Consider the following 16,121-nt stretch of genomic DNA (forward strand, 5'->3'; position numbering starts at 1 on the left):
ATCAAAGTTTGATCGGATTTCGATGAACGGCCGATCATCGGCCGATGAGTTGATGCTACTCGGGAACTCTCAGATAAAAGAAGAAACATTTAAATAACTCATGATTCCATCATCAGAAAATGTATTTGAAGGTGTGTATTGAAATGTAATTCATCTTTTAACACGGTTTAGCCTCACCACGTACTTCGATGTCATTTAATAATTAGTTGTGGCAACGTACCATTAAGATACTTTCTTGGCCATCAAATTTACCAGACAATAATCCCATCGTAAACGTTTGACATACAAAGAAGAAATACTCCGAGTAGTTCTCCCTTCAAGTGTAACTGAGTCAGTGGCACGTATAAAGTCTTTGTTTTGTCTAATATTGATCAAAATGCTGTTCAATATTTTGACCTTGAATATTATGACTTAAAATATATTATACCAGATACATTGTATGCTTTTATTAAAGCTTAAGGGAATGTTACAAAATATTAACTAGCATTTACTTCACATTCATAAGGTTACTTTTCTGCATAAAATTCTCTAATATTTTTTTGTGTTTTAGAAAGCTAGTGTTATACCTAATTTATTCTTAAATATATCTTGTAATTGTTAAACTCTTATCTAAACATTTCAGATTTCATTAATAAGCAATTTAATTGCATTTACTTAGTATCAAGAATAAACAAATGGAGAATTATTTATTTATCTTTACTTTTTCTCTCTTAATAAAATATTTTATATATGAGTAATATTATTTTGAAATAAGCTAGAATGCACTTGTGTCACCTAGCATGGTTCTACTCGATTAGTTATGGTCATACTAAAATCAGTTCAAGAAACATTGAAATAAAAGAAGGAATAATTGACAAATGTCCTTTTTAAGTTTCGTCTGAACATTATATATATATATATATATATATATATATATATATATATATATATATATATATATATATATATATATATATATATATATATATATATATATATACACATATATACATTATTTATTTATTTATTTTATTTTATTTTTATTTTTTATTTTTTATTTTTTATTTTTTATTTTTTATTTTTTATTTTTTATTTTTTATTTTTTATATTTTATATTTTATATTTTATATTTTATATTTTATTTTATTTTATTATTTATTTTATTATTTATTTTATTTTATTTTATTATTTATTTTATTTTATTTTATTATTTATTTTATTTTATTTTATTATTTATTTTATTTTATTTTATTATTTATTTTATTTTATTATTTATTTTATTTTATTTTATTATTTATTTTATTTTATTTTATTATTTATTTTATTTTATTTTATTATTTATTTTATTTTATTTTATTATTTATTTTATTTTATTTTATTATTTATTTTATTTTATTTTATTATTTATTTCATTTTATTTTATTATTTATTTCATTTTATTTTATTATTTATTTTATTTTATTTTATTATTTATTTTATTTTATTTTATTATTTATTTATTTATTTATTTTATTTATTTATTTTATTTATTTCAATTTGTGTTTTTACAGCATACTTTTCCGTAAAAGCTTTTTTTTTAAGAAGAAAAACGCATCAAAGAATGCTTAATGCATCTTAAAAATATCGCTGTAAACAAAAAAAATAAAAGTTATAAAAAAAACATATAAATAAATTAATAAATAATTAAATAAAGCTCAATAAATAAAATACTGGAAAGAAGGCTTTAGATGCGAGGAAAATGCGTCTCTATCGGACTGTCTGTCGGTGTAATTCCCCTTACACATAACTGTCGAGTGAAAAGTCCGATTCGAAAAAAAAATTATGTACCAAAGATCTTGGCTAAAAAATATCATTCCCATGTTTCACTTTTTCGTTTGAGCTATTTTTCGTTCAATTTTGGACAGTTCAAAGATTTGAACATAAGCTCCTACGGGGATATTTAAGGCAAATAGATAAAAAAATTAAAGGCAGATTTCTTTAATAACACTTTGTTGGGAAATGCTCCTTATAAAGAACATGTATAAATTTTCTTATTTTTTAATGCAGTTAGTTTTACGGTTTTTTTCTTTTTTAAATCAAAACAATTGACATTAATGACAAAAGGAGAATTTCAAGTTTTCTTTATCTAAGAAACGAACAATACTTTTTGCACCAAAAGTTAAATAAAATTTTTCAGATTCTAAATATATACTCCGTTTTCGGCTTCACGAAATTTGAAAAAACTATTAATAAAAATTGAAATACCATCTCTCATAGAACATTAAAGACGTCAAAAATAAGCATAACTGAAGTAAAATGAAATTAATTTAAAGCGCATGTGTTTCTACAATGCAATAGCGTTGTTAAGAAGAACTATATATGTTTTTTTTCTAGAATTTAAATTTGTTATTTTTTCTTCAATATTCTGACTGATTCTAAAAATAACTAGTCTATTTATTTATTCAATTTTTTAAAACTATGAGTGCATTTAAGATATAGAAGTAAACTTGAAACTGTTAATTTGAATAGTGTTTCATACATAGAATTAAAATACTGAAAGTTTATGTTTCGTGACAAAATTACAGGAATTTTTAATGTCCATTTTTTTTGCAATTAAAGTTGCTACATTTTTAATAGAAAAAAAAAATATTTCACTTCGTACATATGATGTAACTGAATGAAACAAAATGACTAAAATATATATTTTTTTAATCCTTCCAATAAAAATGGTAAAAACATATAGTTTTTAAAAAGTTGTCATGTTCAGGAATTTGCTCTTCACCAAACTGGAGGCTCATTGAAAATGCGTTTCTTATTTTATAATGTACTGTCGTGAATTTGTTTGGTAGAGACTTATGCGTTTTTTTTTCAGTTTAGATCGGTATTCAACTGAAGTATTTTTTTGAATGAAAAAATAATTTACTTCTGAGGGAGCGAAGGGTGATTTTCAATTAAATTATTGTTTGTTTTTGAGAAGCAGACTATCATTTTGTCCATTTTGTGTTAAGTATATCAATCAAACTCAATGCCTTTGGTTCGAGAGATTTTCACTTCATTCTGATTGGCCAATCAAGATTGCTCTTTGTCATCAATTTTCTAAATGCCCTGCGTTTGCCAAAGCTATTGGTAGTTGCGATTGGTACCAGTCGTCTTTGCGATTGGTAGTTGACGCGCCACTGCCTAGCCAATGAAATATAATACTGTTGTCTATGTGTGTGTGTTTTTTTTCCTTTTGCACGTACAAATATTGTTTTAATCGATTTTTTTTCTTTGAGATATTGTTTACGGTAAGTTTAAGATTTGTGATACATTTGATACATTGCTTTTGATTAGCAATTTCTTTCGAATTGGGAAGTTGCAAGTTGCCGTCCTTACATAATATTATTTTACTACTTAATTGAGCTCGCCTGGATTTAAGGTAAAATTATGTGTATACATTTCTATTAACTAAACATAATCTTTTTTTTTTTTGGAACATTTTTCATGCGCATTAAATGTTTTCCATCCAACTTATAGTACGAGAGCAGCCTTGGGGGTACAGCAAGTGGTTATAGAAAAATAATATTTATTTTAATGACATGGTTTAAACGTAATTTTAAAATATATATTTATATATAAACGTATTTCCTAGAAAAGAAAAAAAATCGAAACTCATTGAAAATTATTGTTTTTTAAAATTTGTTTTCTACTAATTTACGAATCAAAATATTTGTCTAATAATGCTATTAATTTTTTTTTTGTATGGAAGCCAATTAAATAATAAAAAAATCGTGTGTAAGAGTTATGATTTTTTAAAATATAACAATCAAAGTTCAATTGCTAAAAATTGAATTTTTTAACGGTGTTTCCAAGTGTAAGTAGCTAATCCTTAAACAATTTCATTATAAGAATGGAATGAACATACATTATTAAGATTATGCAAAATAAGTTTAAATTTGTAAAGTTTTGTTAAGCATAAACTTTGAAGCATTATGTAAATTCCTATTTTCAAACAATTTTTACATTTCAAGAAAATTTGTAATCATGTGATTTTTTCTGTTGCAGTCAAAGTCATTCGATACAGATTTAAGATATAAAAATTAAAAATTGTACTTTTTTTACTTGCTATTATCATTATTAGAAAAATATATAAAATATTTTTTGTGGGTTTAACATATATTATTTGTCTATTTTTTTTAAATTTCCTCTTTGCAAACATTGCACTTGACACTTTTGAAGATCACACAAAAAAAAAAAAAAAAAATGCATTTGGAAAATGAAGAAAACATTCCATTCTATTGTGTTTCATTTTAACTGTGTAAAGGGCGTAAATATATAAGTGATGATCTCCTCTGCATTTTTGGAAGCAGTTGAAACAGGAAATTCTTACACAATTAGCACTTCATTTTCACCACAATGTTACGAAGGAAACGGCAATTCTAAAACTCTCACGAGAACCTGGGTGCATTACATCATCTCCACTATTAACCATTCTGTGCAGATAACGATCCGCCCGTTTCGGCGTTGATGGCGATTTAATTGCCTTGGCGACTCTTTGGCGACACGGACACAAACTGCGTCCACTTTGTAGCAACCCTGACCTCCAAAGCATCAGGAGCCGCGGGAAACGAATAAATGTTAGGGCAGCGTCGGGAGTGGATAGAGATGCTTTCCGTTTTCCAGTATTACCCTTACATTCCTTTTACACGAGTTTTGAAGGGTTCAGTAGTTCTGAGACAATTTTTACTGTAAAAAAATAATTTTCAGTTTCTTGTCATAAAACAATATAAGAACAATATTTGTCACTTTAGTTTGTTAAACTTTTACATCACTTTCTTCCATGGGACTGTCAAACCATTTAGAGAATTATGACATTGTTTCTTTGTGAAAAAAACTGATTTTTGACTGGAATAACAACATTGGATTGCCTACTAGTTTTTCATCTTCCAACTAACTTAATTGACAGCTATCCACATGTGGGCCAGTATTGCTGTGGCATTTTGCCTAATCCATGGATATCTCAGTGCTGTTGCCTATCAGACGTCTTCTGCGAAAGGTATTTATGATTGCTCTCTGATTGGTTCATTCAAAAAAGAAAAAGGTGGAAGGGGATTTAACAAAATTCAAAATCGTTTTTAAGTACTTTCAGAAAAAAAAAACTATATGTAACAATTCCAGATTAAAAGGAAAGATGTTTTTTCCCCTTTTTTCTTTAAGTTTTGTAAAATTTCTTACATCACACAAAGCATGATTAATTGTTTTTACACTTTATCATCTTAGGTAAGTGACAGAAAATGACCTTCGACTGTCTCAAAAATGATCAGCATATGTCAATAGTGTTTTTTATTTAGTTTTAAATCAAGGACTAAAATATGAAAATTCATTTAAATATTAACCGCAGGAAATCAAATAAATTGCAATGACAGAACAATACTTCATAATGTAAAATTTTGTAAGGTGTTTTTACTTGTATGGTAACTATAGAGATTTGCAAGACGTTAATTACTTCTTAACAATATAATCAAGAAAGGAAAATCTTTTGGAATGGTTGTCATCGAATAAAAAATAACTTGATTTTGTCAACTTGTTCTTGCATATTTATATATGTTACTATTTAATTTTGATAAAATATGAATAGGTAAAAAAGCAGATTCTAATATCGTAGATAAGATAAACCCTAAATTAAAACTATAATCTTCGAAAGGAAAAAATATTTATTCTTACTTAACTTGTGAAGGTTAAAAGAAGCACTTGAGCCAATTTTTTAAAATATTCTTTAGCTAGACGTTTATTAGTAAAAGTAATTTATGGCAGATAAATAAATTTAGTAAGTGAATCGACTGTGCAGAAGTGTATTTAGATAACTTTCAAACGTTCTATTTTCTTAAGGATTTTTTTTATTCAAAGAAAAACTGTCTTATCCTACATAAATATTCTGTTAAAAATGCGACAGACTTCGTTAATTTGCCATTTAACTATTAAATTGGTTTAATAGTAGTATGCATAAAACTTACTACTGCTTTTAAGCTTTTCAATTAATGATTCTAATTTAAATGTTGTATTTTGTTTTAAATATAGAATAATATTTTAGCAATGGAAGAAATACAGAGTACAGCTGTTGCTGTTCAACTTACTTTCTGTTTCTTAATGCCAAAATGAGTGTAATAATACTAAAATACAAGAAAGGATCCGTCATTAAAAAGACAAATTAGTTTGCAATAAATTTAAACTTTTTTCATCTTAACTGGGTTCAGAAGTTATAACATAACTGGAGAGAGAAGGGGATAGGGCTCATTTTTTAATTGGGATTTCGTTGATATTTAGATATGATTTTCCGATATAGATTTTTTTTAAAATCAACAATGCTTACTTAGAGAAAATATTGAATGATAAGTATCCCCTCCCCAAAAAAAACAAATCTTTTATGAAATTCGTTTCACTTATAATGTTTGTTCGACAAAAAATAAATGTTAACAAAAGGAATTTCAGCTTTTTATGCAATATTTAAAACAATAATCACAACAAAATTTATCAATTCATCCATTAAGAAAATAACTAGCTACAATTATAACTAACGTTCTAATTATTTTGGACCATTGAAACACATTTTATCTGATGCAGAAGAATCCGGGGATTCTATGGATATTTTGTTCTAATTTTTGCAAGCTTTTTTTTCATCCCCATATTAGAAGGATGTCATTTTAAAGTTCCTGAAATTAAAATTCGAGCTGTTCGGTACTGTTTTGGGGGTTGAAAACCCCTCTAGGTTCTTTCAAGTACCTCCCCGCCGAATTTAGTCAAGATTCGACTTAAACTGTGGATTTGTATAAGTAACATACATACACAAACATTATGAATATATATATATATATATATATATATATATATATATATATATATATATATATATATATATATATATATATATATATATATATATATATACGCATTTTACTAATAAAATAGGAGAATCAAAATGATACTTTAATTTATATCGATTCCTTAAATCAGCACCTTTGATGATTAATGCCTCACTATTTATTCATTATGAAAAACTCGGACGTTATTCTTACTAACTGCGTTTGTCTAAAAACCGTTTCTGACATTTGTGACTCAAAATCTTTTTCTGAGCCAAGGCAGTTACTGTTTTGTTTTAAAAATAAGCTATTTACGTGAGAAACAAGTAAATAATTCAACAAAAATTTTAGTTGGATTCTTTGAAAAATGGTTAAATTGAGCAGATCTAGTAAAAATATGGTGGACTTTAAGAAGTAAGTTTTCTTGGGCAACAGTACTAGTTCAGGTAGTTATAGAAAAATTGATCATAGTGAAAACTACATACATCGGCAATTTATTTTCCGCAGATTTTCGCTAATTTTGTGTGATAATGGAAATTGAGATGGATTTTTCTTAATCTGATACGTAATGCAACATGATTTTAGAGAAAACAAAACTAAAAATACTAACAATGAAATGTACACTTCAATCTCCCTTTTATTTAAATTGTAATGATTTAAGAGATTTATGAACATGTTTTATATTGCGAAATATGAAATGCTATTTTAATTTTTTTGCGATGGAAATACTTTTTCATGGAGGGTTTGTCCATTGGTTGGATATGCATGCATTTACAATTTTAATTTAACGAATTAAATAATATTTCCCTTTATTTTTAAGTTTAAATGTACAATTGTGTTTCAAAAATGAAACAAATTTTCGTTCTTAGTTTGAATGCTCTGTAATCAGGCATAAAATAAGTGCAATTTTAAGTAAAAAAAAATAACTTAAGACTTATCTATCACTGTCTAAAAAATACATATAAAAAAGAAAAGTATGTTTGTAATGAAAAAAGAAATAAACATTCCTGGTACGTGTTTGAGGTTCTATCACATTTTACTTTCCTTTTGATTTTTTATTGAAACAAATATAACAAGAAAAATAAATAAGTAGGCAACATTAAAAAAATGAAAGAAAGAAAAGCTTTACCTGATTACAAATAGATCACATATTTTTTTTTCTCAAACGTATTACTTTAACCAAAAAAAAAGACACCAGAGATCAAATAAGAGATCAATCTAAGTAACTAAAAAAAGACCTTCCCAAACAGACGCTTAAAAATATATGAAAATGACTATATAAGTGTTTTTTATCATACCGGAAAAGCAGGTTTTTCAGATTTTGGCATCATATTTTTTTTGTTTTACACAATAGACGTTTTTAGCGCGATATCTTAATGATGATACAAAAAATCTTAATATTTGATATTATAACTGAAACATATCTATATATGAATCGAAATGGTCTTTTTTTTTCTTTTTGGGTTTTAGTAGACTTTCCAAATTAATCGTGCTTGAGGATTTATTTGCTTTAAAAACTGACATAAAAAGAAAATAATAAAGTTTATCTGGCCAAAAATCCCTATTCATTTAACATTAAAATGTTATGGTAACTGCTGTTAAGCTTCAAAAGCTGATTTTTTTAATTTATATTTTAAAAATCATTTTAAGTAACCGGGAACACATGTAGGTAGTAGTTTTTGGGTATTCGATTTTATGAGCGACAGTTATATGACTTGTTTTTCCTGTACAAAGAGAAATGTTTTTTTTTTTTGCATAATCTTTCAAAAACTCCAACAATGAAATCCAACAATGCAACTTTACTTGAGAACATTAGCTGTTGCAAAAGTCAATTAAGCTTTTTCGGCTATAAGATTCGTTGTATTTGTTGCAATAATCTGTAATTCTGCAAAAAATCTGTAAAAATAGAAAACTAACAGCAAAACTCTAGAGTGAAATACAAAAAAAAAAAAAAAAAAAAAAAACACTCTTGCAGGATAGATGCAGTCTAAATCGTGTAGAGAAAGAAAGTGCTCAAAAGATTAAAAAAAAAAAGATATTTTAAAAATCATAGCAAAATTGAAATACATGGGAAAACAAATGAATACAAAAATGCAAAAGAGAAATTTAATATATTTTTTGAAACTTTGACCTAGGATGTGCTAAGAATTTAAAATACTAAAATATACCATCTAGAATTTAAAATATGGCATACTATAAATCTACCAAATTGTTTGCTTATTCACTGAGCCAATAAAACAAAATCTTGCGTTCTATATTTAACTAACTGCAATGCCCGATTTTTCACGTCTACCTCGAAAATGAAAGTTTTGTCAAGTGACGCATGTTCAACAATTAGGCTTCAATTGGAGAAAAAAATACTTTAAAATTTTCCGTCAAAATAATCATTCTCAAAGAAAGAAAACGGCAAATCGAAAGTTCCCGAAAATGAATACAACTAAAACCCTTTGAAAAAAAAGAAGATAATTCGCAAAATAATAATCGGAAGGAGAAATTTTTACCTCAAAACAAAAACAAAAGTTTAACTAATCAACAACTGAGGGAAAAAAAGTGGCAACCTTCTGAACGCTAATTTAAAATGAGATCGCGCAAACGACAATTTTCTGATTTAAAATTTCTGTTCCATTAGACTTAGCCGTGCTTTTTAATTTTTCCCGGTGATTGGTGATTTTACAGCCTTTTTTTTTGAAATTCAAAGAATTCTGTGTGTTTTTGGCGCGCTTTCGAATGGCGCCAAAATCTAAGAAACTAGATAATTATTTCGGGTAGAAACAGCCATTTAATGCCATTTTCGGGCCCTAAAATTAAAATTCGAACGGTTCGGTTCTTTTTCAGCGTTAATCCCCTCCCCCCCCCCCCTATGTTCCTTCTTTGGTGCCCAAGTACCTCCCTGCCAAATTTGGTCTAGATCCGACGAAAACTGTGGATTGGTATAAGAAACATACACACATATATACATACACATATACATTCATAAACATATATTCTTTGTTTTATTTATATAGATTTATTATTTTGATGCGTGTTAAGATATTAATTATGCATTGACGTGTTCTAAGAATTTTAAACATAAAAAAATGCTTGATGACTTTTAGAATAATTAAAATTTTCTTTACGTATTTACAAAAACTTACCAATGACTCCAAGTAACAGTTGCTGTATAATTACGATAAGTACGTAACAGTTTCCAATCAACCAAAATAAAAGTTCTTTGAAAGGCGTCGCTTAGTTATGAAACATATGAAGAATACTAACAAGAAACTTTACTTTTTTGCTGAAACTATAAACATACGAAAAATTTTCTTTAATAAATAGACCTCATCTCCCAAAAGGAAATGGTTAAGAATAATCTGTTCTTGCAGTATTTTTTAAAACTTGTTCCTTATTTTTTTTTTCCTTTTCACCAAAGTCTTGCACTATCTCAAAGCCATTTACTCTCTGAAAAATGTACGGACAATAGGCCAAATATAAAGTCAAGCATTACCAAGAATGGCAACTTGATCCAACATTCTAACGACATACGGCAGTGCGACGGTAAATACGATTTGAAGAAAACTAATGATGTGGAAAAAGCGAAACTAAAGATATAAAAAATGACTTATAACAAGTCGTAAACCACAAAAGAAGAATTTTTTTCCCGAAAATGTTATTAACATTTGCTTATTTTCTCAATGATTTTTATTTATTGTTTTTTTTTTTCGCATTTTGTAACAGCATATCATTGAAATAAGATAGGGTTTTGAGAAAAAATATTTTGAAAATGGCAGTACGTAAATAAAATATTTATCAAAGAAAGTATTTTTCCTGTCAAAACACACTCATTGTACAGTTTATAGAATTTCAACCATTCGGTTCAATATAAATTTCAAAAAAAAAAATCTTTTTGAGGAGATCAATATGATAATGTGCAATATTCCTGCACTTTTATTTGTGTAAAAACTCTAGAAATCTATGCTTTTTATAAGTGAAATGGGCTTTTCAACAAATAAACTGTCAGAACTTCAATCCTTAATTTAAATATTTTTATCATGTTTTCCTGCAAGAAAGAATAAGTCTTTTCTTCATATTAAATATTCAAAATGTCTTTTTAATTTAAAGTTGCATATTGTTATCAGTACGGCAAATTAGATTTTAACTATGCCACTAATATAATTATTTAACTTAGGATTCACTAAGTTAATATTTTAAACGGTAAACTAATATGATAATAATTAAAAATCATAATAAAGGTCCTAACTGTGGTTTAAGCATGAGTTGAGTACATAATAGTTTTACTCGATTTGCAGGAGTTAAGGATTAACTAGTTTATACTATACTGAACCTTAAAGACGGTATGTTAAGGCTTAAAAGCTTGATCGCCATTCTTCTCCTCTGAGACATCTTTGGTTATCTGAAAGGCGATTCTCTGAAAGCCATTTCGAGTTTTATTGAATAGTTTGCTTGTTACTCTTTGTTTGTCTCACGAAGTGCAAGCCTGTTTAGACTAAAACCCTGTGTTAAAACTATTTTATACTCTGGCCTTACTTTTAGATTGAGATTTTAACGTAGTTTCTTCGAAAAACCACACTTCTTATCATACGACAGACAGGAGAAACAAATAATGATGAAATACTTCCCGGATCTTCACATCATAAGTACAAATAAAATCTTCACACGTAACCAGGGTGATTGCACACTTAAAATCTGTTTTTAGGATGAAGGTTTTAATCGAAGTATGTACTTCAGTTCAGTGTGGTGTATTTACGCACAAATTGATGAATGAAAATACGCACACATACTAGCACTAATGGTTTAAAAAGTAACTTTGTTACTGAAGAGTTAAAATGATTCTTATAGAAGATCTGAAGATCTTTATTAGGTATTATTTTTATGTTATTACATTGTATCTTACAGTTTCATTTGCTTTGGTTTCTTAACTACTTTTATGAAGTATAGTTGACTGAGCTCGATCTATCATTATAAATCATGTTTCTGCTCTCTTCATAACCATTTTTGAAAAGAATTTGCATCGTCAGTTTCAGAAGAAAAGATTTCTCTTCGAAACATTAAAGTATTGTGATATACCCATAACTTTGTCCTACAAACTTAATTGGCTTCGGTCGTTATAGAATAATTTTTAAAAAATATCACTCTTCCAGGAATTCTTTGTTTTCATTATTTATTTATTTATTTATTTATTTATTTTGCTTCGCAACCTTAGGATTCGAAGTGTTGATGGTCCGGTGCCATGTTTTTTTTACAAGAAGATCTAGGGTTTTCTAATGTCGGGCAGAATACATAAAAAAATGAGTTACATGAAGTGAACTATTTTTTTAACTATAAACTTAGAGTTTTTATCTTAATTTCAGTTATTCTAATAGTTTGTCAGTTATTGTTGTATTTCAAAAATCAATTTACTATTTTTTTTCCTTACTCAATATTTTAGTAATAATTTAAGAGGGTTTTTACGTACATATTTAAAAGAGGAAATTGTTTTTTTAAACTGAAGTATTTCTTTTTGTTTCACTCTTAATGGTTAAGACTTTAATTTAATATTCTACGAGGAAGATCTAAGGCTATCAGTTTTTTTGGAAGATATTTGTGTGTTGTGGTTTTGACTATCGATTTTTGATTTGGTTCTCTAATTAAATACAATGTTGTAGAATCATGTCAGGGAAAGTAAATCAAAGTTGTTAAAATCATTTGAATATAATCAAAATGTTTATGGTATTTTTTGCCTTGTTTATTGAAACTTATTTACAACAGTTATTCAGAAACATCCTTAATATAATAGTCGGGCTGAAAAGGTCGTAGGCTAACATAGTAAAACTTATTTTTTTGATTAAATTCGATAATAGTATTCAATATAGTTGCCTTTGAGGGCGATACAGCGATTATAGCATTCATAAAGTTTTTCAATATCGCTATTAAAGTAAGATTTCTCTTTAGCCTTGAAACAAGCCTCTGTTTTGGCGATTACTTCATCAGTGTTAAATTTCTTTCCAGTGAGCATTCTTTTGAGGTCTGCAAACAGGAAAAAGTCGCTGGGGGCCATATCTGGAGAATACAATGGATGAGGAAGCAATTCGTATCCTAATTCATGCAATTTTGCCATACTTTTTAATGATTTGTGACATGGCGCATTGTCTTGATAAAACAAAACTCTTTTCTTCTTCAAATGAGGCCTTTGTTTCGTGATTTCATCGTTCAAACGCTCCAACAACACTATGTAATAATCACTGTTGACGGTCTGACCCTTTTCGAGGCAATCAATGAATATAATACCATGCGCATCCCAGAATACTGATGCCATTACTTTGCCAGCCGACTGTTGAGTCTTTCCACGCTTTGGAGTCGGTTCATCTCACTCAGTCCATTTGGCTGACTGTCGATTGAACTCTGGAGTGTAGTGATGGAGCCATGTTTCATCCATAGTAATATATCGACGGAAAAATTCCACTTTATTACGGTTGAATATCGTTAAACACTGTTCCGAATCATCAAAAAGTCGTTGTTTTTGATCAATTGTAATCATGCGCGACACCCACTTGCACAAAGCTTTTGCATGTCCAAATATTCATGCACGATATGTACAACGCGTTCCTTTGATATCTTTAGAGTTTCGGCTATCTCGATCAACTTCACTTCACGATCATTCAAAATTATTTTGTGAACTTTACTTTTTTTTGATGATTTTGTCGGTAACAGCTGCATTGGGGGTCCCAGTGCGTGCATCATCTTCGATGCTCATTTTGCCTTGTTTAAATTTAGAAAACTACTTCTCAACAGTTGATTTACCTGGTGCAGAGTTCGAATAATGTTTATCAAGCCAAACCTTGGTTTCAACAGTATTTTTTCTCGTCAAAAAGCAATGCTTCACCAACACACAAAATTCTTTATTATCCATTCTTTGCACAATAACGCTTCACTCACAATGTCATATCTCACACGTCAGGTGTCCGACTGCTGTGAAATTAATAAGTTTATCTTTTTAAAATTGGTACTAACTAAAAACAACATGGATTAAATTCTATTAACGTTATCTGTGTGCCAGCCTACATACTTTTCAGCCCACATGTTATATATTAAAATAATAAAATATAAAGGTTGCGTTTAGTACTTGCTTTCATTTTGTAGATAAATAACCGAAACCTTAAAGAACTAAGACATTTTAATTTACCAAAAGGTGTCTTTTATGGAAGTAACGATAACATCCACTTTTCAATCCAAAAAAATGTAAGATAAGTAAGAAGAGAAAAATAAATCACTCCGAAAAATATATTTCCGAACAACAATCATAGACTTCAAAAGCTTTAAAAAATACAGTCTGTAGATATTTTTCAACACTGAGTCATCTTCAAAAGGGAAAAAAAGTGAATAAAGGTGCTTAATCTTCTTTAGAGATGACCTCGTTATTATCTGAACTTCCATTAAAAACGATAACATCCTGTCTCCTATTGAAGCGAAGTTTCAGATCTCAGCTGTCCTCAGGTAATCAATTCTGCCGTCTATTTATTTCCTGCGAACTTTTATCCCCAGTGCTTTAATACTTCAGGACTACTTTTGTTGAAGACGATTGGAAGAGATGAGGAGTTCACAATACAAAATTACATTTGATCATTTTCGAAACTTTCTTAGAGGAACAGTATGTCTATAAATGTGGCTTTTTAGGGCGGTGTAGCGACTTAAAAGTATGAACCCAAATGAAAACTCAAGTTCTTAATTAATTCCAACTTTTTCCAGAATAGCTCCTATCTTTTAAAATGAATAAATTGACCTGTAGATAATAGATAGTTGCTGATAGATCCCTCTGTAGATACTTGCTGAAGTGGTCGCACGAAATCCAGATTCTTGTTAACATTTTTTTTCTAACGTAAAGTCGGTCAATGTACCTTAAATTAACAATCTGGCGATTTAAAAAAAAATATACCATTTGCATTTTTTGTGCTTCTTAGATATTTCAGGAGATATGTACTCTTATTTGAAATGCCATTCTCCTGTTATGCACGGGACATTTGCAGACATTTAAAGTACCAAAAATAAATAAATAAATAAATAAATAAATAATAAATAAAAAGGATATTAATTCTTTTTTTTTTTTTTTTTTGCAATTGGATCATAAATCTACAATTTTTCTGAAATTTCAAATGCAAAACAAAACAATAAGTTTAGTTTAAGTATGTAAAAAAAGATTTTATATGCTCGTTATGCACGGGAAGAAAAACAAATCTTACTTCTAAGTCTCATATACTCTGAGTTTATAATTTCTATCAAACCATTCTATTCCGTTATCTATTCTATTATCTCTTAACCATCCATTCTTCAGCCCACTTACATATACTCTGTGAGTTTATAATTTCTATCAAACCATTCTGTTCCGTTATATATTCTATTATCTCCTAACCATCCATTCTTCAGCCCGCTTATGCTACATTTTGGTTAAATACATTAATTAGAAAATTTGCAAATTTATTTAATTTGTGTTATGCACGGACATACCCATTGTTATGCACGGTACATGTCTGAATGTTACTATATATCAATTATAAGAATTCTAAAGTTAAAATGGTAGTTGTGTTTCTAATGAAATAAAAACTAGTGTTGGCAATAATATCTACCATTTTAAGTGAAAGTTCAGTTAAAAAGTATTTTACATCTATACATATAATAAAATAAGATGTTTGTGTGTGTGTGTGTGTGTGTGGCGCGCTTTCCGGGAAAACGGTAAGGCCTAGAAAGATGAAATTTGGTATACAGGTACAGTTTCTGCCGAAGAAGTGCACCTCGGGCTTCGATTTTTGATATTTTAATTAGAAAAAAAGTTATTTAATATTTTATGTGTTTTTTTTTTTTGCACTTTTTAGTACTTTTTACCTCACAGACCCCGAACCAATCGCACCACACAAATGTTTTTTGTACTATAGTGTTGGAAATTTAATTTTAAATATGATGAATGAAAAAATTTTGAAGATAGAGCAATTTTTGTATTTTTTATGAATTTTTGAAAAAACCTTCAATTTGCATTTTTTCCTGGGTTTTACATTTTCGTAATATCATCCAGCGAGAAGTATCAAAGCCTCATTTCTAAAATTTAAGTTGGTAATAGTAAAAACATTTCGCATTCTTCAGAAAAAAAAAGTTCTTAAAAATACGCAATAGTTTTTTTTTTTTTTACAATTTTTTTAATGCTGAACACATCATATCTTTCTACGCATCGGTCGAAAAAAGCATTCTTCAATCTTCTATGCTTCTGACGTCACTACTTGGATTTCGATTCGATATTTACGACGGAATCTTAATCGCAAACAATGTTAATCTTTTTTTTTTTTACTATATAGCTTACTTCTA

At 28.1% G+C, this 16,121-nt stretch overlaps 1 protein-coding gene across 1 annotated transcript in view; it reads left to right on the plus strand.

Annotated features, from left to right (window-relative positions):
* Positions 1-4,608: 4,608 nt before the first annotated feature.
* LOC129220153 (lachesin-like) overlaps positions 4,609-16,121 on the plus strand; it is a 428,258-nt gene continuing 416,745 nt past the window's right edge. Inside the window, exon 1 of the mRNA XM_054854546.1 lies at positions 4,609-4,993. Within this exon, the coding sequence (XP_054710521.1) occupies positions 4,912-4,993 (82 nt within the window). The 5' untranslated portion in view covers positions 4,609-4,911. The remainder of the gene's footprint in view (positions 4,994-16,121) is intronic.

The sequence above is a fragment of the Uloborus diversus genome, chromosome 1 (assembly GCF_026930045.1).
Source record: "Uloborus diversus isolate 005 chromosome 1, Udiv.v.3.1, whole genome shotgun sequence".
Lineage (NCBI taxonomy): Eukaryota > Metazoa > Arthropoda > Arachnida > Araneae > Uloboridae > Uloborus > Uloborus diversus.